Consider the following 19,959-nt stretch of genomic DNA (forward strand, 5'->3'; position numbering starts at 1 on the left):
TTATATTTGTAAGGCATAACAGCTAGTTCCTGCACTTATGTCATATTTCAGGACCAGTGACTGTCGTATGCCAACACGCACACATGCCACGCCTCCAGCGCTTCCACTCCCCCACATATATATTTTATATATTAGCATGGAGTCGTCCGCGTTTCGATTAAACAAACCTTCTCAAATATGCAATGACATTGAGGCAAAGACTAAAGAAAGCTTAATAGGGTGACATGGAGAAGAAAGTTACATACGATATTACCCCAATAGCATATTGTATTGCGAATATGTTATGCAGATAGTAAAGCTTATATTAAAAATGTCATATTAATTCAACTAAAGTTAAGAGATTAGTGGTTTATTTAAATTTGAAATGGAGCTAGAGAAGGTTAAAGCTTATCAAATAATAAGAATCGGATACTTAAGAACATTAAAGAATTATCTTTAGAATATATATAAAAGCCTGCTTTCTGTTCAAGTTATAAAACCTGCCTTTAAGGCAAGCAAATTACTGTAATTGCAGCCACTGACTTGGCTGTCATTAATGAATATGAATCATTTTCAAACTGCTTTAAATGTAAGAGGACCTCAGGAACTTTGCTGCGATTGCATAACATTAGTTCAGCTAATAAGGAAAACTGGGAAAAGGAAGCGAAGCTGAATAGAATGTGAAAGGATTGCCAGCGATTGCATAAGCCAGCCAAAACGTATAAAATGTGTAGGTGCTTAATCATATACGTGTATTGTATGACTAGGAGATATGGAAAGGGAAAAGGACCTTAGTGGCAGTATGGAAAATGGGAAAAATGTCAACGCTACAGCGACAACGCATGCAACATGCCCGGCGCCCAACTGACGCTCAAGGATACGCAAACACACACAGATACAGACTGGATGTTGGTGTGTATCTGTGTTTGCACTTGCTTGCGTAACGTAAAAATAGCCTTGAACTGCAGCCGTGCGCTTTCAATGGATTTGCATGCCACCCACCCATCCACAGTTCCACCCACTCAAGGTCACGCGATGCCTACCGCAAATGGAACAGTTGCGGGCCATAAAGGCTGACACGACCATTATATAAGCCGGCGACCACTGCAAATGTCGCCGAGACACCCTGCTAATTGCCACAATAGCAGCAGCATGAACTATAACTGCACTTACAATTGCAGTGAGCATTGCAACACGCCATTGCAACTGAAACACGGGCACGCAATTGCATTATTGAGCAGCAAGGCTCATCGAAGTAAATCGCCTTTCGTAGCAGTACCAAGGAAAACAAAAAGAAAAACGGGTGCTGATCGAATTTTCCTTTACACTTTCTTTCCCAGCGAAAGCCTAATGCCGACTAATAACATTAATTCCAATTTTTGGTAAATTTGGTAAAGACTAAGGGACTAAAAAGAGCGAAATCTGAATGGCGACCCTAATGAATATTTATATGTATTTGTTTGGCTTAATGTTTGAAGCTGCCCTCGATGTCCCTGGCCATTTAATGTCCCTTTTTCTTGCCTTTTCCCTCACTTTGGTCTATTCTGGTTTATTCCCGCCATATCCTTGCCATTTGCTTATGCTGGCAGCTCTTTCATTTTGCTTTTCGCCTTTTACTCCGCTCTGCTCCAGCGCCATCGTCGTGTGCAAGCTGGCCATAAAAATGGAGTAACATTTATGACCCACATCAGGCGCACACAAGCACACTAGCAGGGCTATACACACAAACGCAGAAGGACTCTGGACGCAACCCGGCACTGAAGAAAAAAATAACTTTAATTTGTAGAAGAACATTGTATCTTTTACTAAAGAAATAAAAATTAAATAGTGTTGTTACATAATATTTTTATATCCGAAATGCCCGTTTTTAATTTTCTTCAAGCATTTTATTATTTATACCAAATATTTTTAATTGAAATATTTTAAATTTCTCGAGAACCATTTTCAATTTTATCTATATGGATACAATTTGTTTTTTTTTAAGTCTTAACAATAGACTTTACCTATTTATTTTGAACATTTATTTTTATTTGTTTAAAAAACTTACGTTTTACTTTTATAAATAGCAAACAATTTCTTTTCTCGATATGTGATCCTAAGCTATTGAAATCTGACTCTGTTGTGAATAATTTGAAGGACAAAATATATAAGTATTTAATAATGGAAGAAAAGAAATATTTTTCTGTGTGTGGCTAAAAAGAAAATGATTTTGGGTGGGTGTGGATGAACATTAGGGAGTTATAGGGGGCGGGGAAAGCCGTAGAAGGTACGGGCTAGGGAGGAATGGCGCCTGCAAGCGCAACATTCACAAGGATATTTTATTTTACTGTTATTCTGTTTCCCGCTTCTTTCTGCTGTTGCTTCTACTGCTGCTGTCCTTTTGTTATTGCTCCTTTCGGCATTTCGACATTTACTTTTCGACTCGCGGCGCATATCCTTCAACGGGCTGCAACCCCCTTTTCCCCTGAATTTCCTATTTTGTAAACCCTTATAGGTTAAAGTTATTTTCAAGGTTAAATATGCGTGGCATATCGGAATCCAAGGATTTTCATGTGTTGAGTGACTTACCCTTTGCTCCATTAAGTATGCTACACATTTGGCTGCAGCACATGCACCATTTTAGCCACTTTTCCTTCCCCTTTTCCTTTACGCCCTTCCTCCTCCTCTCTCCTTCCTCCTCCTTTCACACTGACCCAGTTCGCTTTGTTTTGCGTGTTTATCTTGCTTCAGGTAGCTTCAGCGTTGGCGGCTGCTGTTGCCGCTTGTTTTTGTTGCATGCTTTTTATAGTCCTCCTTTTTGGTTTATTGTTTTTGTTTTTGTCAAACTATGACCGACTTAAACACGCACACACACACATGCGTTAAATTGAGAAGAAAGGTAAGATAAAGAATATGAGCCAAAGAGATTATAGAATTAAGCGCCCAACTCTGCAAAGCCACCAAGTGCGATTTGCATTTATTAGGGCTATGCCTTAAATCTTTGCCATTCCTTTCTCCCCTCTTCTTCTATTTTTATGCACTCAACTTTCACTCACAATTGTGCTGCTAATTCCGTTACTTTTACTCTGCTAGGCCTTCTGTTTGCGTGTGTAAGTGTGTGTGTGGTTGTATTGGTGTGTTTTGGCTTTTGGGGCACACGTGTGCGTTTATGTGTATCCGTGTGCGTCGGTTAACGGCATTGATTTTTTCCAAAAAACATTAACTTTACTTTAATTTCACTGGCTTGAATCGATTTCGTTACTTGGTTATTTTGTGCACCGCTTCACGTGGACGTTTAAGCATTTTCAGATTCGCTTTGTTTTAATTTCAACGATTTGCGCGCGCGCTAGGTATACAGGTGTGCGTGTCTAACTGTGTGTGTGTCTGTGTTGGCCATATGTTGGTAGAATATAGCTGCCCGAGAGCGGGGGTTTCGCAGGAGCAGCAGCGCACGTCCGCTCTCCACGAAGCTTGACGTACTTCTAAGGATCCAAGCGCCACTCTCGCGTATTTATGCAAAACCATATCCCCACATAAGCACTCTCTCTCTCATTGGTGCTTTTCTCTTGAAACTACTCTCTATCTCTCTCCCGGCGCCACAATGTCTACGCATAAATAATACGCACGTTGCATATAAGGAGGTTCAACTCTCATCTCTATGCATAGTAAACTCCTGCAGGCAGGTGTAAAGAGTGAGAGGGGTTTTGAAGAGGAAGGGACTCTGATGCTGTAGGCCAGCAGGATCTGTTAAATATCTTTATCTCTGCTAATGAAATCGCTAAAGATTCAAAACTAATTAAAATGGGTACTCAAACTTTTGAACAGTTTGTGTGACAACTTAAAAAAATGCAACCAATTAAAAGATTGAGATGATGACAATTTTGTAATTACATTGTAGAAGGTGTACATATGCACATATTTGTTTCTACATACTTTTATTTTTTTTGATCTTATAAAATTAGAATAAGCAGTCAATATTCTCTAAATCAAAACAGTTATATTGTCTATGAAAAAAAAATTCCTCGTAGAAAATAATGAATTCAAAACAAATTAATTTTATAAGTCTTAGATTTACGTATTGTGGTTAAAAAAGTAACAAAAGCGTATGTTAAAAATTGTCATGAGTTTGTGCATCCTTAGTATTCGATAGGCCCCATATGCTCAGCGTTCTCCTCCGACAACGGCATACGTCATCATAACGGTAAACAAAATTTTGCATGAGAGAAATTCCCATACAGCCCACAAATTCCAATAGCCCGATCATGCGCCCTATGCTCCCGCTCCCCTCTCTTTCTCTTACTATCTTCGCTCACTGCGCAGACGCATAAGGGACTCGCTCTCTTCCTTGCACCCACGGCTACCCTCTCCCATTGGCAACCTCTACTGTTATTGCATGCGAAGCACGTGAATTTTTGTGTTTACTTTTTAATTTTCTCCTAGCTCTCAGCCTCAGTTAGCATTTGTTTTTATTGTTGCTCCCTACCTAGTTGTTGTTGCTGCCACCTTTTGGGCCTTTGTTTTTCTTTATCGCATGTGTGGGCCTTTGTTTTTCTTGTGGTCCTTGTTTTTTTTTTTTTTTTTTTGGTTCCATTCATACGGAGTTTCGTTGGCTTAGTTTTCGGGGAGAAACTATGCAAACTGCTTTCCATATACGATCGACAGTTGGCAGTGTAAGTGAGTGAGTGCCTGTGTGTGCGAGAGATTTGTATGGAAATTGGCACAAAATATGCCCCAACACCGAATTGAAGTCCCCAGTTAGTTATGTGCAGAGGCTTGCCTTTTTCTGCATTCACATTTTCAGAGCACAGAGCTGCATATGCTTTCTAGTGAGGAAATCCCATTCCACCTTTCACATCCGCCTTTCTCTGAAAATAGAATGCAGTCCTATGTTTATAAAAAAGGGTGCTGTTTAAAACTTTTTTTTTACTGAAAAAATGTATAATACCCAAAACGTAACTGAATGAATTATTAAAACAAATAAATAAAGACTTCTGTAAAATTTTGAATAAGTAATAGTGTATAATATTAATTTCAAAAAACATTTTATTATTCATTAATTTTCAAGCAATTATTTATAGATTCCACAAAAATTTTTAAAGCACCATTGTAGAACGGCACCATTTAACATTTAAACACTTGGGGACTCATTAGTACAAAATTTTATTAAAATAACAAATCATCTTTCGAATGCAAGAGTGTTTAATAAATAAGTCCCAGTTTCCAATAAATTTTTCCATAAATTTGTAAATGAAAAAAACTGAAAAATTGATTAATACCGATGCAAATATAAATTGTTCAGTATTTTCATAAATGATCGCACTTATCGAACCTACGATTTAAGAGATTTAAGCGAACTCGAGCGATGGAACTGTCTGCAAAATGTGTTATGGCATTTCGGATGTTTGTTTTGGGGAAATGTTAAATCATGCATGCTGATTGTCCTGTGGCCTCGAGGATGCCAAGAACAGCAAGGATGCATGGTATAAAACAGCATCACAAGCATCACAATCGGCATCAGCCATATTCGAATACTCGTACGTTTACATTTTCAGCTTTGTATCGCATTACTATTGCTGGCATGTCCAAAAGTGACGAGAAACGAGGAAAGTGAGCTGGATGCAAATTATATCGCTGCCATCGATATCCAGAATTTTCACCGTTTTCCATAGTTTCCTCCCCCTAACACCTCCTCTTTGGCCTGTGGAAAATCAACAGCAAAACAACCGCTTCAGCAACAGGAATTTTGATTTTAAGCAAACGGAGTGCAGAGTAAACAAATAAACAAAAGGCCTGGCAGGGGGCGTGGGGTGGGAAACTGTGTGCGGGCGTATCCCCAGCAACGGAAATTCTAACCGTAATTCATGAGAGCCCCCTTTCTGCCCACCCCTGACCTCATCCGAAACTATTTCCATGAGTAATTGCCGCTGTGCATGCGCCTGTGTCTGGAAAATTGTGCCTTCTCCTGCCGCCCCCTTTAATACCCCACCATCATCATCATCATCGTCAGCTGTATTTGTTGTCAGTTTCGGTCGGGTTTTAAGCCATTTAGCCAGACCGAACCTGTGGGTAAACAGCAGTAGCACCCAGCCAGGTAAACTGTTGATTCCATGTGGCAACGCGTCTGTCGAGGATTCCCCCGATTCCCCTACCACATCCCCTTGTCACGTGAGAACATTGGCCTTTTCACCCGTCTGCCATATGTCGACGTCAGGATATTAGAGTTGGTATATATACAGTTGAACTTCCGTATCTCAATAACCAAGCTGTCACACAGAAACACCTAGTTGAAGAGAGTTTCAACCAATGTTAAAAATGGAAAAAAAAACATATTTTATGTAAGTATTTTCTGATAGTTCACAAAATTCAATTTCGTTAAGATTTTTAAAAAATATATATTTTTTTAAATTAGTTGACTCCAAAAAGTTTAATAACAAATTATTTCATGCTTCCTAAAATTCAATTCATTTAAGCGTCCCAAACCTCAAAATTAAATTACGAAAATAGATGGCACAATATGTATGTGATGAAATGACATGTAATATTTTATGTAAACAATTCATATTGTACCCTTTTATATACATTTTTAAATGTCAAGCATTTTTTAGTGCACCCGTGGAAATTTTAGTTTCTAGAACATGCATGTTCAATTTATCAAACATCCACTGTACAAATGTGAGTTTGCCGGACTTTGCTTTCAACAGCGTTACAGTCGTCATGGCAATTACCTTTATTAACGTAGAGAATCGCACAAAAAGATCTTTATCTATTCACGGCGGGAGGGATAATATTTTTTTGTCTCACTTCCACTGGGTTTATCTACTTTTTAACCTTTGACAACGGAGTTTCTTTGAGTGTGCTGTGGCTATTTTCCGATTTTGTACAGAAGTACCATTCATTTTCCAGGCCAAACAAAACAATGAAGTGTGTTTGGGGGAGCCGGAGAAGAGTGTTAGCCAGATCAAGTCCCCAGATGGCCATAAACTCCAACCGAGGGCTCTCAAACACGTAAACATTTCAGTGCCTTTCAATTCGCTGAAAAGTATGCTATAAAATGGCGACAGTGATAGAAGAGAGATACACAAAAACACTAGGCCATCAATTCCGGCCTGTTTCCGGTTATTTTTGTCAACAGTCGATAACTTAATGTACCTAGCATCTCCCCAAAACACCCCTTTGTAAGCAGAACACCCAAATTAACCCTTCTGATATTCTAAATTTAGGAATAAAATGTTGATTATTAGACCATAAACTCTTTTATTTCGTTTCACTGCACAATTGGAATTCCAATTCTGTGGTCAGCACTTTTCGTCGTTGTGTCTGCGGTTTGATTAGTTAGTTATTTTTGCAAAAACCACATTGTTATAAACATAGTTGAGGGTGAACTTTAATTGCCTAATACCAAATGCTAGTTTCCCATTAAATCGCAGTGCGATTTACGAAATAAACCGCAAAACTAATGCAGATACAAATCGCATTAAATGGAAAACTTTTTCGTTTTTCGTTCCCTGAGATTCGATTAGGTGAGGGAAAATGGAAAAATTTAGGAGGGTGATAAGCAGATGAGCTCCTCTCGCTTGATTGTCACTTGAATATTCCAAGCGTGAGCGAAGCGCAGAGCTTTTGCTTTCCTCGAATTGAATTCGGAAAAGCCCCACACGTAAGCAGTGCTCCATCTCCCTCTCACTGTAGCTATCCCCTTTCTCTTTCCCACTCTATCGCTTTGTATTTCCTCTCGTGGGCAAAATTAATGTCAATTTTTATGCTTGATTTATGGCATCGCATTTATTCTTCTGGGGCGTCGCCTCCATTTTGGCCCGGCTTCATTTGAATTCAATTGCTGGCGAAGATGCCACGGCGCTGATTTTGTCGCAGCAAATGTCGAAGGAGCAGGTCGAGAGCGGCACGTGACCCGCTAACCTCGAAAGCGCAATACACACAGCGTCCTGCCCCAGCCTCCCCCGCCCCTCCATTCCTGAGCAGTCAAACACATCTGCCAAAGGGCAATAAAAAATTGACAACGCCAACGCCAACTGACAGCAGCAACACGGCGGCAGAGGAGGGTCCAAGTCTAGGAACCACACCGAAAGAAATCAGAGGCAATGACATCCTAGCAATTGGTGTCGGTCAACCAAAATATCTAAATCAATAGAACAGAAATTTTGTTAACCCACTTTAAATACTGTCAAAAATACATTAAATGTAAAAAGCACTTTAGGTCCGATTTGCCAATGTGTTCTTTGGTTACTGGTTTGTTATAGGGGTAAACACAATTCCACATTCCCAACGAAATGTTAATTTTACGATTGGCAAATTTATAAAGAGCTGATCTCACACGAACCGTTAAGAAATTCGGACAACCCAACTTAATTTCATTGGAAAATTTACACTTTATGTAGAACATTTATAAGACGATTTCCGAATGAATCTCAAACTATAATTTAAAACTTCTTAAAAATCAACAAATTTGGTTTTAGGGTGTTTACAGGCAGAAATTTATAAGAGTCAAAAACATTTTAACTAGTCGGGAACATTTTGATGCAATGCTGAAAATAAAAATGTTTTCGCATTAATGCAAATCGATTGATACAAATAAAGTATTACTACTCTTGTTAGCAAATCCAACTATGTATATACAAGATTAAAAAAAACGATCATAGGCATGAAGGATGACTTCTTATGAAATATTAAGATTCACTTTTATATAGAAATTCCAAACATTTACGACTCAAGAGAGTGTAGAGCAAAAGAATTCATTAAATATTGACCAAGTTGTATGATATGTTTCCTTATGTTTCGATATCTCTCAATCATTTCCCGCAAGGAAGGAAAAGTGAAACAATATAGCAGCCGACAGTGTAGGGTGACACAGCCGAAAGGAGCGTTGCAGCCACAAAGTGCTACAGTGCAGCAAAAGTCGCTGATTCTGTGCTGCAGCTGCAACACCAGCTGAAGTTGCATTTGGATCACTTTTCCCGCGATGTTTTCACCCCGCCAGGCTTTCCACTTTTTCCCATTCCACAGGTAAACACCTGCGGCCGGCACTTTGCCGTTATTAAAGCGCTTCCCAGCCGAGGAAGTAGAATCATCAGCCATTTTTGGCTGGCAGGCCGGAAGCACTTTGCGTGCAGATTTATGACTCGCCCCTGGCCAATCCTCCGTGGGAAATACATCTGCATGCGAACTCTATATGTATATATGTATATTCGCATGCGTGTGCTGGTCTTTATGGGCACATATCCTTCGGCTTTACACGATCCTCCACATTTTTATTTTCGAATGCACTTAAATTGCATTTGCTTTGGCGCCTGATAAAACTGTCGACGCTTGACAACCTTATCGCCGCACTTAAATTTCAGGCCGGATTTAATGGGGAAAAGTTTGTTCCCCATTTATGATATACATATCACGTTAGTGAAAACGAGTTTCCCTGACATTTTAATTTTTAAATATGATTATATGTTGTAGATATTTTTTTATGAATTTTTTGTTTCATATTTATATATAGAAATATAGAAACATATTTTCCTGTGAACTTTTTTGTACATTACATTTAAATTTTAATGATTTTATTAAGACACATTTCCACATTTTGTTTTTCGTCGCTTTAATTACATTTCTTTAAAATGGACTCGCAGAAAAAAACTGTTTTTTAATAGTTTATTGGATTGCAAATGTTGCTTGCGAAAAACTGTTTGTCTTCCTTTTGTGTTAATATTATTATAATAATTATCAACAAGTACGAAAAAAGAAATAAAAGCAATCTGCCAAAGAAACAAGTAATAAGGAATAATTTTCGCTGCCTTTAATAAAATTGAACAAAAATTGTTGAATTTAATTTATTGGCAAAACGCCTGCTTTCAGTCAATAATGCCCCATTTAATGTGCACGTATTTCGAACTCTCTTAGTGTTCCATTTTGTGCCAATTTTTTTTCCAGCCGAATGGCTTTTAAGTGTCAGCTGTAAAACTCGAAGTGAAATCAGCCATGGCACTTGAGTTTGCCCCACCCAAAGTTTATTTTTGGAAAAACCACCCAACCTTTGACTTCGGCTTAAAGTTTTGTGTTATGGTGCTCAACTTGTTTGCCTTTCATTTGCTGTCCACTCACGCAGCCTCACTTCACTTGGCGCGGCCACTTGCCAGTAATCCCTGCCCCCCCCCACAGTCACTACTTACCCACCGGCCATCCAACTGCCACCCACCGGCCACCCAACTGCTACCCACTCCAATGCCGTGCACATAATCCGTTTAAAATGAGCGCTGTGCTCCAGTTTCCGCTGCTTCTGCTTTTGAGTGCACTGAAATTAATTTAACGACTTGGCGCACTTCAAACTGCACAAAACATATGAGTGGGGTGGAAATGGGAGAGAAGGCAGCTTTTCCTGTTGCGCACAGGGGTGGGAAAGCTGGGACAATGGCAACTTGACCTTGACACGTTCGACGTTTCACAGCGCCTTCTCCTCCTTTCTCCCGCATTTCAGATTTTTTTTTGTTGTTTTGTGCGACTTTTGCTTGGCTTACGTAAATTCAATTTTCAGTTTGATGAAAGCAAAGTTCACGCTACACACCAGTGTGTGTGCCCCTGTGTGTAAGGACTACCAGAGAATCCTGTGTCTGCAGGTATGCAATGTCACTTTTACACTGACAAAAAATGTTACCCATTTTGGCCAATAGTCCTGAGTTTTTATTTTTTCAAACAGCTTAGTTAAACACAGAAAAAAGTTGGTTAATTAAATTTAAATGACATTGAATGTATTTTACAGTAAATTTTATGTAATATCATTGGTTGATAAATTTAAATCACGTTAAATGTAAAAAAAGCAAAGAGTACTTCGAAATTATCTTTGTTACAGTAAAGTTAGTAGGCTTTTAAATGTTTTGTAATAATGTTATATTGACAGGAAATTTAAATGTTTAAACAGTGGTTGCAAAATAGTATTTGCAACCTATTTACAAACTGAAAAGGCTGTGTAAGTACGGTACAATACCCATTGATCAAAAGTTTAAGTGCCATATAATACTCGAAAGTTCGCTTAATAAAGATTGAAAGCTTTTCTGCTCTTCTAGCTCTCTTAAAAATAAATATTATTTGCATTATTAAAATCAGCTCTAAACTTTAAGTAACATTAAAATATTTAAAGCAACAGATTTAAAATAAAGTCAATAACGTCACTGCAAGCAGTCAGATATACCTTAAATTGCTAGCGCCATCTGTCGGAGACAAATTGACTGTTAATAATAATAAAATTGCCTCAAGTAGCTTAAAGAAGTATAAATATAAATATCAAACAGTTTTTTCCATTTTTGCTCAGTGCAGGTGACATGAGGAGGAGATATTGAAGAGCGTGTGATTTGCACAATCTGCACACAACTCGAAATTAAATTCGGCCTCGGCAACCGCTCGAACTTTTTTGCGAAAGGTCAAAATGTTAATGTATTTGAAATGAGACGCAACAAAGAAAGAAGAGCGTTAGAAACAGGGATAACATATAAACGAAGAAAAGGAAAGGCAGATGGGATAGCAGTGGAAAAACGAGACTCAGATGCGAGATACAGCACAGAGAACTTTCTCCTCTCGGAAAGTGGCAAAAACTTGTCCATGTTCATTCATCTTGACACGGTCGCCAGCGGGCAGACAAACTCCCACCAAAATACAAGAGAACCACAGCAAAAAAAAAAAAAATTTTTGGGCTTAATACAGGTAAAGAAGTCAGAAATACCCTTTGAAAATTATATAAGGGTTGTCTATATAAATAATTAAATAGTAAATCCCTCTACAATGTTATTTACAGAAAACTTTAAAAAGCGGAAAACATTTGCTATAGCTCGTCCCTTTACTTAAATTAAAACTTAATTTCTGCAAATAAAATTTCTATAAGAGCCATTTAATGTTTGTTCATGGCTGCTGCTGCCGTCACAAAAGTCCCACGAAAAAATATATTTAAATCGACTCTTCCTCTAAGTTACCAACTTCATGGAAAAATCAAAATACCTTCAAAATACCAGAAACGAAAGTCCACACAAAAAAAGTTGTCCGCAAGTGTGGAGACGGAGGACGTGGAATGTTTAATGCGATTTGCCACACGTAATTCAGTCTGGGGTGACTGTTAAATTACTTAGAATACAGAAGCCCACTTCATGATCGACTTTTTTGCTTTATTGAACCATCTTCATATACATGGGTACATGCTTATTTGCCCTGATCTGGGTCCAAAATGCACAGCATTGTCACGGGATCCGTCAAACAATCTGCAAAATAGTTATGTAATTAGCTTAATTTGTTTAACACAAATTATATTTTATACAAACCCGCTGCTACAAAAGACGTCCATAAAGTTGAAATTAATATAAAAACAAGCAGATACACTCTCATGTTGTGCACGCTTCAAGACAACTTTTATAAAACGAACTAAATTTGTTCCTTATCAGTAGAAATGCTCCCATTTGGAATTTCCCATTAACAAAGCTCTGATTAACAAAGAGAGCTCAAGTCAATCTTAGAGCAATTGCAATAAATGAGAAAGGCATGTTACAATCGGTCTGTTAATCTAAGAGCTCATTCGAAAGAGTCAAACAAATATGAATGTACCCTTGGCTGTTCCAAAAATAATCACCGTTTTATATGGTAGATTTTGGTGTGAGCTAAATTCAAACAAAATTAAAACCATCTAATAATATCTCGTACGCACGTAATTAGAATAATCGATCTAAAGCTACTCATCAAATTAAATACAACATTGATAAATCTATTTTTAAATGAAAGACTGCTGTGGTATTAAAAGTAATTATTTTGTGTAAAGCGAGTAAATCAAGATAATATCAACAAGATAGAAAAAAAAAACAAAAATTGCAAACAAATAAATAAAAACTTCAACTTTATCTTAAATAAATTACCAACTCTACAAAAATAACCGAATGGTGTTTTAAAATTTTCACTTTGAGCTTGGAGTGTGGGAGCTTAAAGTAAGGTAAAGTAATATATAAAACATTGAAAAAGATAAAAGATAACATAAAACAATAAAATATGGTTATGGTTTTAAAATTTAATTTTATAATATTTAATATTCTTGGTGACCTGGTTTGTTATTCTGGTGTGTTTTGCCCGGCTCAAAGTTTGGGTTGTTTATAGTGCGCTTTTTTCTTTCATTAAAAGACACTTTCTCCTCCTTTCCAATAGAATTCAAACAAAGTCCGGGTTTTGTTTAAAATTAATTTTTATTGGGCAACAAGTTTAAAATAAATTAACATCGTACTTACTGAATCAAATATAATTTTTAAATTTCGCGACTGGTTTCGATTACGATTAACGATACAGATTTCGATATCGATTGTTTTTTGTTGGTATTTATAAACCAGCTGATATACAGCCACACTTGGTCAAAAAAGTCAACAAACAAACCATTTTTGCTTTAAAAGTTTTAATGCTTTGACTTAAGCATGATTTGCCGATTGTGCCTGAACAACGCCAACGACTCGGATACGATACGGATATTCGAGGACGATGGACTCTCCCTTAATGTGGCTAATGTGCTGGCCAAATACTTTTGGTTTGAGGTACGAGCTATTCGGAGTGTTTTCTTGAGGGACTATAATTATTAATTGGTTAATTGCAGCCAAAAAGCGATGATCCCATATCTACGGTGATCTGTTTGACCTGCTGGAACCAGGTGAACGATTTTCACCAGTTCTACGAGTTGGTGGAAAGGGCGCATCGTTTGCTGACGGAAAGGTTTTCGCTAAAGTCTGGGCAGGATCAGGCGAAAGCTGTGCCGGATGAGAGCTTGGAGTTTCCGGAGGACGAGCAAGATGAGGATGAGGAGGCTGGTTTGCCCAGCAGCGATTGCGAAAGTGCTTCCTTCAACAACGAACAGTTCCTCAGCGATGTCATTGCCCAGCAGGAGGAGCAAAGTAAATCCATGTCATTGGACGAAGGTTCAGTAAAGGAAGAATCGCTACCAGTAACGGAGCTGGGGAATATCCCACATCCCATACCGCTTATACCCCCCATACCCACTGAGGAACGAAGGGAAACGCGGTCCACCACCAAGAGCAGATCCCATCAGGCAATCGGTCCTGCTCCGGTGCCTTCTCCCGGGAAAACCAAGCCTCCTGCAACAAAATCCCGAGGAAAGAGAAACTTATGTAAGGCAGGAGAAGGAGCCTCGCAGAAAACCAAGCGCTATCCGAACTACAAACAGAGCATGCTGGACATCGATGCCAAGATCTCTGCCCACATGCGGCTCACCTGCGACGTTTGCCACGAGGGCCAGGAGACATATCTGCTCCTCTGCAAGCATATGATGCAGGAGCACAATCGCAAAGGGTATGCCATCTGCTGCAACAAAAAGTTCTACAAGCGCTCCTTCCTCACCGATCACATCGATCGTCATGCCGATCCCGAGAAGTTTAAGTGAGTGGTAAAGTGGAGGAAGCCAATCTGGTAGAGAAATCATAGCGCGAGGGCTCCTAATCAATGTGAAATTTCATTGCAGATGCACGCAGTGCGACAAGCGCTTTGCGGACAAGCAGTGCCTGCGGAATCACGAGCTGTTGAAGCACCATCCGGAGGAGGAGAAGACCTTTATGTGCGAGCAGTGTCCCAAGAAATACACGAAGCAGTATTTGCTGGATCAGCATCGCGTTATACACAAGGAGCGCAATGTGGTGTGCAACCTTTGCGAGCGGAGGCTAGTCTTGTATTACAATTACCCATCCAGAGTAGTCTTTAGTAACCATTCTCTTTTGCGCATGCAGGTTCCCCAACCAATCTCTGCTCAGCACGCACGTAAAGATGGCCCACGGCAACTACGGCACTATGTGCGACATCTGCGCCCAGGTCATTCGCGGTCGAGCGGCCTTTCAGCGTCACCAGTTGGAGCACGCCGGCGTCACAGAGCCCAAGGTGCAGTGTGACATCTGTGGCTCGTGGCACAAGAACAAGCACAGCCTGAAGAAGCATGTGCGACGACACAATGGCACCGCCGCCACCTGCGACCTGTGTGGCAAGGTGTCGCCTAACCGGAGCGCCATGCTCAGTCACCAGCGGTATGTGCATCTTTCGGACCGGAAGCACGAGTGCAGCGTGTGCGAGAAAGCCTTTAAGAAGGCCATCACGCTGAGGGAGCACATGACCACGCACACGGGCGAGGTGCTCTACAAGTGTCCCCATTGCCCAAAGACGTTCAACTCGAATGCCAATCAGCATACGCACCGCAAGAAGTGTCATCCCAAGGAGTTCGAGGAGGCGCGGAAGGCACGCTCCGAGAAACGGAAGGCCGCCGAGGAGGAGGCGCCCAGCATTCTGAGCATCTCGACGGGCGGAGATGGTGGTGAAACCACCCACAGTATTCTGCTGGCGAACGGCGACGAGGATCTCAAGGCCGACACCATTGAGTTCACCCTGTGTCTTAGTACCGATACCACAGATTAAAAGCACATTTCTGTTGAAAATCGTTACATGTATTTGCATCTCTGTTACAAAACAAATTGGCGGTATTGAATCTGATGAATTTCTGAAATGATGAAATTCTCTCAATTTCCATTCCGCCAAGTTCGTTCTTACAGAGACGTTTAATTTATGATCCTTAGGCTAGCAGCGTTTTACGAAATAGACGGAGATTTTAAGTGGAATGATGCATTATTCAGCTGTGGGAGTCAATACTAACCCCGTTCACAAATGATTTCCACAGCATTGGGTTCCATTAAAACGGACTCCAAACAGCGTTGGACAGCTGAACCAAGGATCTCGTCCAGCAGGAAGTTGACCAGGCTGTAAACCATTAGTTTTGCTTATTCCAAATGCCTTTAAATCGGTAGTGAACTTACTTTTCATCGCTAACAAAGCGCCAGAGGTTCATTTGCAGGTAGTGCGCATCCACCTGGATCTGCTGCAGTCCGTATTTACTGAATGTTCTTAACCTCACGCACTCCAACAGGGTCTACAAGCAGATTCACATAAACATCATGTTAATCTCTCTGCGTAACCTCTTACCTTAAGCCCAATTTTAATGATGCCCATCACAATGGAAGCCTTGGTGAACTCCACCGAAGTGAAGATCTCCACTCGCTCCGAAAACAGGCGATGTATGTTGGACACATAGCTGGATTCCAGCTGCGAGGGCGTGTAGTTTGACCAATTGGATCGGTACTGTGGCTTGGAGGTGGAAGCAAAGTTACTGAAGTATGTTTTACGGCTGGAATCGCTGCTGGCTGTGGTGCGGAATCCAGACGCAGTATTCGTGGCTGCCTCGTAGAGACTGGCCACCACCGTTTCTATGCTGCCCAGCTCCTCCACCACGCGCTTCATCACCGCTCGCACGGATCGCGGTTCCAGGCAGTTGAGCCAATCCCTTGTCTCAACGCTCTTGCGCAGCATTTGTGAGATGTTAGTGCCCTGCAGCCGCACATAGGAGTCCAGGAGTGCCTGAGCCGTTTCCCGCATCTCCGCACAGATCTCGGTTTCGTGGGTTAATGTGGCACTGTTCTCCGAATCGATTTCGTAGAGGTCATCCACCAAAGCGATCTGGGGAAACGGTTTATTAGGCAAATATTTTGAAAATCTTGCGTTAAGAATGCTGACCAGTATGTGCACGCCCTGCTGTTCCAGTTCCAGACACGTTTTGGACAGCACCAACAGCAGATTCGGTGGACTGGAGCTGGAGGCATCTCCGAATCCACACATCACCTTAGCGATGTGGCGCAGAAAGCCTATCAGCAGATTCTCCCGAATGCCCTCCACGCACAGAGCGCCCTTGTGCTCCGCCTTGATGTTGAACGACCAGTCGGTGCGCAGGAATATAAGCAAATCCTGCAGCACGCCCTTGATCTTCTCCACCATGGCCACGTACAGGTTGCTGATCAGATCGCTGAGATTTAGACCAGCAGCTGCATCGCTTTTGGCGGAAACCAGGGACAATCGAACCGCACTCAGGCTATCGGCAAAGTGATCCTTGAGGTTCTTGGCATGGGCATCGCACAGTTGATGGGCAGCCGAAATTATAATGGAGACCGTGTTGCGTTGAACTTCCAAGCCGGGGCAGATGTTCCGCATGGCTTGCAGGCGCCGATGCAGGCGATCCAGAGCACGCAGCATCACCTGGGTGTCCCCGTAGCCAATGTCGGATTCAACACGATCCTGGACGAGTGTCAGGTACTTGTCGATGTTCTGGTTAAGAAAGACATTCAGCTCCAACAGGGCATTCTCCTGAAAGTCGTCACTAAGAGAGGGTATTATTTCTATAAGATCGGGGAGAATCATACACTTAATATACCGCTCTTGCTCGTAGTGTTTGGCCACAAACATGTCGAAGTAGGAGGTCACGACCAGGGCCAGATCGTTGAGGAAGCCATCGATGCCCATGTCCACAAACTCCAGCATATCGCGCTCCGTCTGATCTTGCAGCATGACGATCTGCTCGTGCAGTCGCTTGCCCGCGCAGGTCAGCATCTCGCTGGCCAGATCCGAGGTCTTCTCGTCCAGCTGCAGGAGCAATTCACCAATCTCCGTCAACGATTGGGCCGTATTGCCCGCTCGTTGAAAGTCCTTGCGCAATTGGTCCTTGAGGTCCGACATGATGGCATCGCAATCTCGCTGGATGCCGTCGAACGAGGGCTGCCTGCCGTATTGCGCGAACACCTTCTGGGCATGCAGGTAATCCTGGACAGCCTGGGCGTAGTTTTCCTCCTCGATCAGGGATTTCAGCTTGGCCGGAAGCGTGGAGAGGAACTGCAGCCGCTTGAGCAGCGAATGCTTCTCTGACAGGCGACATAGCTGCGATCTGGTGCCCTGCAGGGTGCCAGTGATCTGCTCACTGAATGTGGTTATGGATTGCATCTTGGTCATCAGCAGATTCACATCCGTTTCCATTTGCTTGAAGTCGTCTTTCATCCGGCGAATCGTGTCCGTGGCGGAGATAAATTTATTGTAGTTCTCGTACACCAGAGTCTGCATGTCCGAATGCAAAGTTTGGGTGTCCTTCACCACCGCCGCTTCCGTGTCCATAATTTGCTTCAGGGAACAGTCCTAATTTCACCCAAAATAATCAAAACATACGGCCAATTGTTGGGTGTTACTTCAGTGCATCCGCCACTACTCACCTTCAGCAGTCTCTCCAGATACTTTTCCGCATCGAAACTGGAGCTGTCCATGTCGAAGGGATTGGCTTTAGTTTCAGCCATCTCGAAGTCCCTATTTTCTAATCATAAATAAATAAATTAAAATTTATTTTCCTATTTTGTTGTTTTCATTTACAGGTAAAAACTTACGCAGTATTGGTAAGCGTTAAATTATTACTCACTCAACAGCTGATTCAGTGGTTTCGTTATCGATAACCAAATTGCGCACTAAATTCACTTTTTGAAACGTTATAACAAATTAGAAATCTACTTTTATTGAAAACGAGAACAGAAGTTTACTATTCTGTATTCTGGTCTAGAAGACTAAATTTTAAGCATTTTTTCAAGAAAGATCACAAAGAAATGAAAAACATTTCTTATATACATAGTTTTATATGGTTTTTATTGACATTTTCAGAAAACAAAAAATATATATAAATAAAAAAAATCCAAATCCGAGATGTGGTCTTCAAAAAAATCGTTGCGTCCTGGTTTTCACGATTTCAGCCTTTGTAGAGATCGGAAAAAAATAAAAATAATTTTTCATTAGTAAAGATGCCGAAATCGGATTGACCACTTTAAAAAAAAATATTTACAAATAACAAAACTCCGTCGACTTCAAAACAACAAATGTTTTTTAACCATTTTTTCGACCTTTTCGAATATTTTAAAAACTTCAAAACAACAAAAATCGATTTTTTTTAAATTTCTACACCAGAATATTCCCTTAATACCCTTGTAGAGAGTTGCTCACAACGTGCACTGCGCAAACATTTTACAAGTCTAAAAATATTTGTTTAATTATTTAATTAATTAATTATTTAATTATTAACAAAAAATTACAAAATAGGACAAAGCTTCTTTTAAACAAGTAATAACCTGATTCCATTACCGCATAAGTAGACTTTTTTTAAATGTGCCTGAATTCATTGATTCCAATATGAATTAAAAATCATAAATGTGAGCGAGGTTACGGAAATCTGTAATACTCAGCAGGAAATCCATAATGCTATCAAGGCATTTGTCAACTTGTTTGACGGGTTTGCAGAGACCACTACAGTTTCTAAAAACGAGCAAAGATCCCCGTATAACTTGGAGTTGGTGACCTAGTTGTAATTCAAAATGTTTATTTAGTGACTTTTTTGCTTTAAGGTAAATATTTACAATAAAACGACAGGAAACGGTTGCCTACAAATCGTAATTTTTAAATGATTGCTTAATTAATTGAAGCGGAGTGGCATCGCCATACTCTTATCGATATTTTACAAAACTATCTCTTAATTACTCATCTCTAAGGTTTTCACATATCTAACGCTTGTATCTTAGTTTTCTCTGAAAGCTCGAAATGAGAAGACCTAACAGGTCTGACATGTCAGCAAGAAAATGCACGATGCGAAAGAAAGCGCTGCAGGCGCACAAAAATCTAAATGTTAATTGATTCTGTCAAGTTTAGGTAATTAACCATATCTTATGATAGGTTGGCACCTTCGTATCCCTCTCCTTGGTGCAGTTTCCCGTTTAAAAACAAAGAATTTATTCTAATGAATTAAAATTGTTTTACCTACCGCACAGTTCTGAATCCTGAAGCCATTTATCGACGAGAACGTTTTCAGGCAAATATTGCAATAAAACTTGGGCTCCATATGTTGCCCAACCATGTGAGCCCTATGGTCGTATTTATCTCTACCCCACCTTGGGTGCATTTTTGTTCTTTTGTTACATTTTTGCACTCGCAGCTTATTTAAAAATGAATTAAAATTGACAAATTGTTTTCCCACAATGCTTGAATAAACACCCTTAGGGAGATATAAGTCCGCTTGTCAATTTCACAAGGAAGTTTTGCCCGAGAATGGTTCTTTATCATATGGGACCGATGCTCAAGTTTGCC

General features: G+C 40.4%; 3 protein-coding genes and 1 long non-coding RNA gene across 7 annotated transcripts in view; 1 reads left to right on the forward strand and 3 right to left on the reverse strand.

Moving 5' to 3' along the window:
- LOC108145154 overlaps positions 1–3,426 on the reverse strand; it is a 42,136-nt gene extending 38,710 nt beyond the window's left edge. Inside the window, exons 1-2 of one of the 3 annotated variants that reach the window (XM_017270370.2) lie at positions 3,015–3,426; positions 2,548–2,814 (exon numbers count right to left, since the gene is read on the reverse strand). The gene's annotated coding sequence lies outside the window, so the exon portion shown is untranslated. Of the gene's footprint in view, positions 1–2,547 lie in introns of all 3 variants that reach the window. The other 2 variants (XM_017270371.2, XM_041707518.1) reach the window with 2 other exon arrangements.
- Positions 3,427–12,092: 8,666 nt separating this feature from the next.
- Positions 12,093–12,363, reverse strand: LOC108145143. Its single transcript, XR_001774387.2, has 2 exons — positions 12,267–12,363; positions 12,093–12,206 (listed from the first exon to the last, which is right to left on the reverse strand). It is a non-coding gene; the product is annotated as an uncharacterized LOC108145143 (long non-coding RNA).
- Positions 12,364–13,341: 978 nt separating this feature from the next.
- On the forward strand, positions 13,342–15,407 carry LOC108145181 (transcription factor grauzone). Its single transcript, XM_017270420.2, has 4 exons — positions 13,342–13,511; positions 13,571–14,367; positions 14,450–14,644; positions 14,712–15,407. The coding sequence occupies exons 1-4, from the start codon at positions 13,395–13,397 to the stop codon at positions 15,385–15,387; spliced, it is 1,785 nt and encodes a 594-aa protein (XP_017125909.1). The 5' UTR covers positions 13,342–13,394; the 3' UTR covers positions 15,388–15,407.
- On the reverse strand, positions 15,395–18,240 carry LOC108145180 (vacuolar protein sorting-associated protein 51 homolog). 2 transcript variants are annotated; one of them, XM_017270419.1, is made up of 7 exons: positions 18,222–18,240; positions 18,054–18,151; positions 17,228–17,979; positions 16,537–17,173; positions 15,949–16,479; positions 15,783–15,895; positions 15,395–15,726 (listed from the first exon to the last, which is right to left on the reverse strand). In XM_017270419.1, the coding sequence occupies exons 2-7, from the start codon at positions 18,132–18,134 to the stop codon at positions 15,618–15,620; spliced, it is 2,223 nt and encodes a 740-aa protein (XP_017125908.1). In that variant the 5' UTR covers positions 18,135–18,151; positions 18,222–18,240; the 3' UTR covers positions 15,395–15,617. The 2 variants fall into 2 exon arrangements, with proteins under 2 accessions (XP_017125908.1, XP_017125907.1); XM_017270418.2 differs by having other exon boundaries at positions 18,208–18,233.
- Positions 18,241–19,959: the final 1,719 nt, after the last annotated feature.

The sequence above is a fragment of the Drosophila elegans genome, unplaced genomic scaffold, assembly GCF_018152505.1.
Source record: "Drosophila elegans isolate 14027-0461.03 unplaced genomic scaffold, ASM1815250v1 contig_133, whole genome shotgun sequence".
Lineage (NCBI taxonomy): Eukaryota > Metazoa > Arthropoda > Insecta > Diptera > Drosophilidae > Drosophila > Drosophila elegans.

Bases quoted from the DNA above. Each gene is read 5' to 3' on its own strand.
- LOC108145181 (XM_017270420.2), top strand. From the start codon at position 13,395: ATGATTTGCCGATTGTGCCTGAACAACGCCAACGACTCGGATACGATA. The intron at 13,512-13,570 runs GTACGAGCTATT...GGTTAATTGCAG, and splicing joins CCAAATACTTTTGGTTTGAG to CCAAAAAGCGATGATCCCAT. The intron at 14,645-14,711 runs GCTAGTCTTGTA...TTGCGCATGCAG, and splicing joins TGCAACCTTTGCGAGCGGAG to GTTCCCCAACCAATCTCTGC.
- LOC108145180 (XM_017270419.1), bottom strand. From the start codon at position 18,134: ATGGCTGAAACTAAAGCCAATCCCTTCGACATGGACAGCTCCAGTTTC. The intron at 17,980-18,053 runs GTGAGTAGTGGC...GGGTGAAATTAG, and splicing joins ATCTGGAGAGACTGCTGAAG to GACTGTTCCCTGAAGCAAAT. The intron at 16,480-16,536 runs GTCAGCATTCTT...CCGTTTCCCCAG, and splicing joins AGCAGGGCGTGCACATACTG to ATCGCTTTGGTGGATGACCT.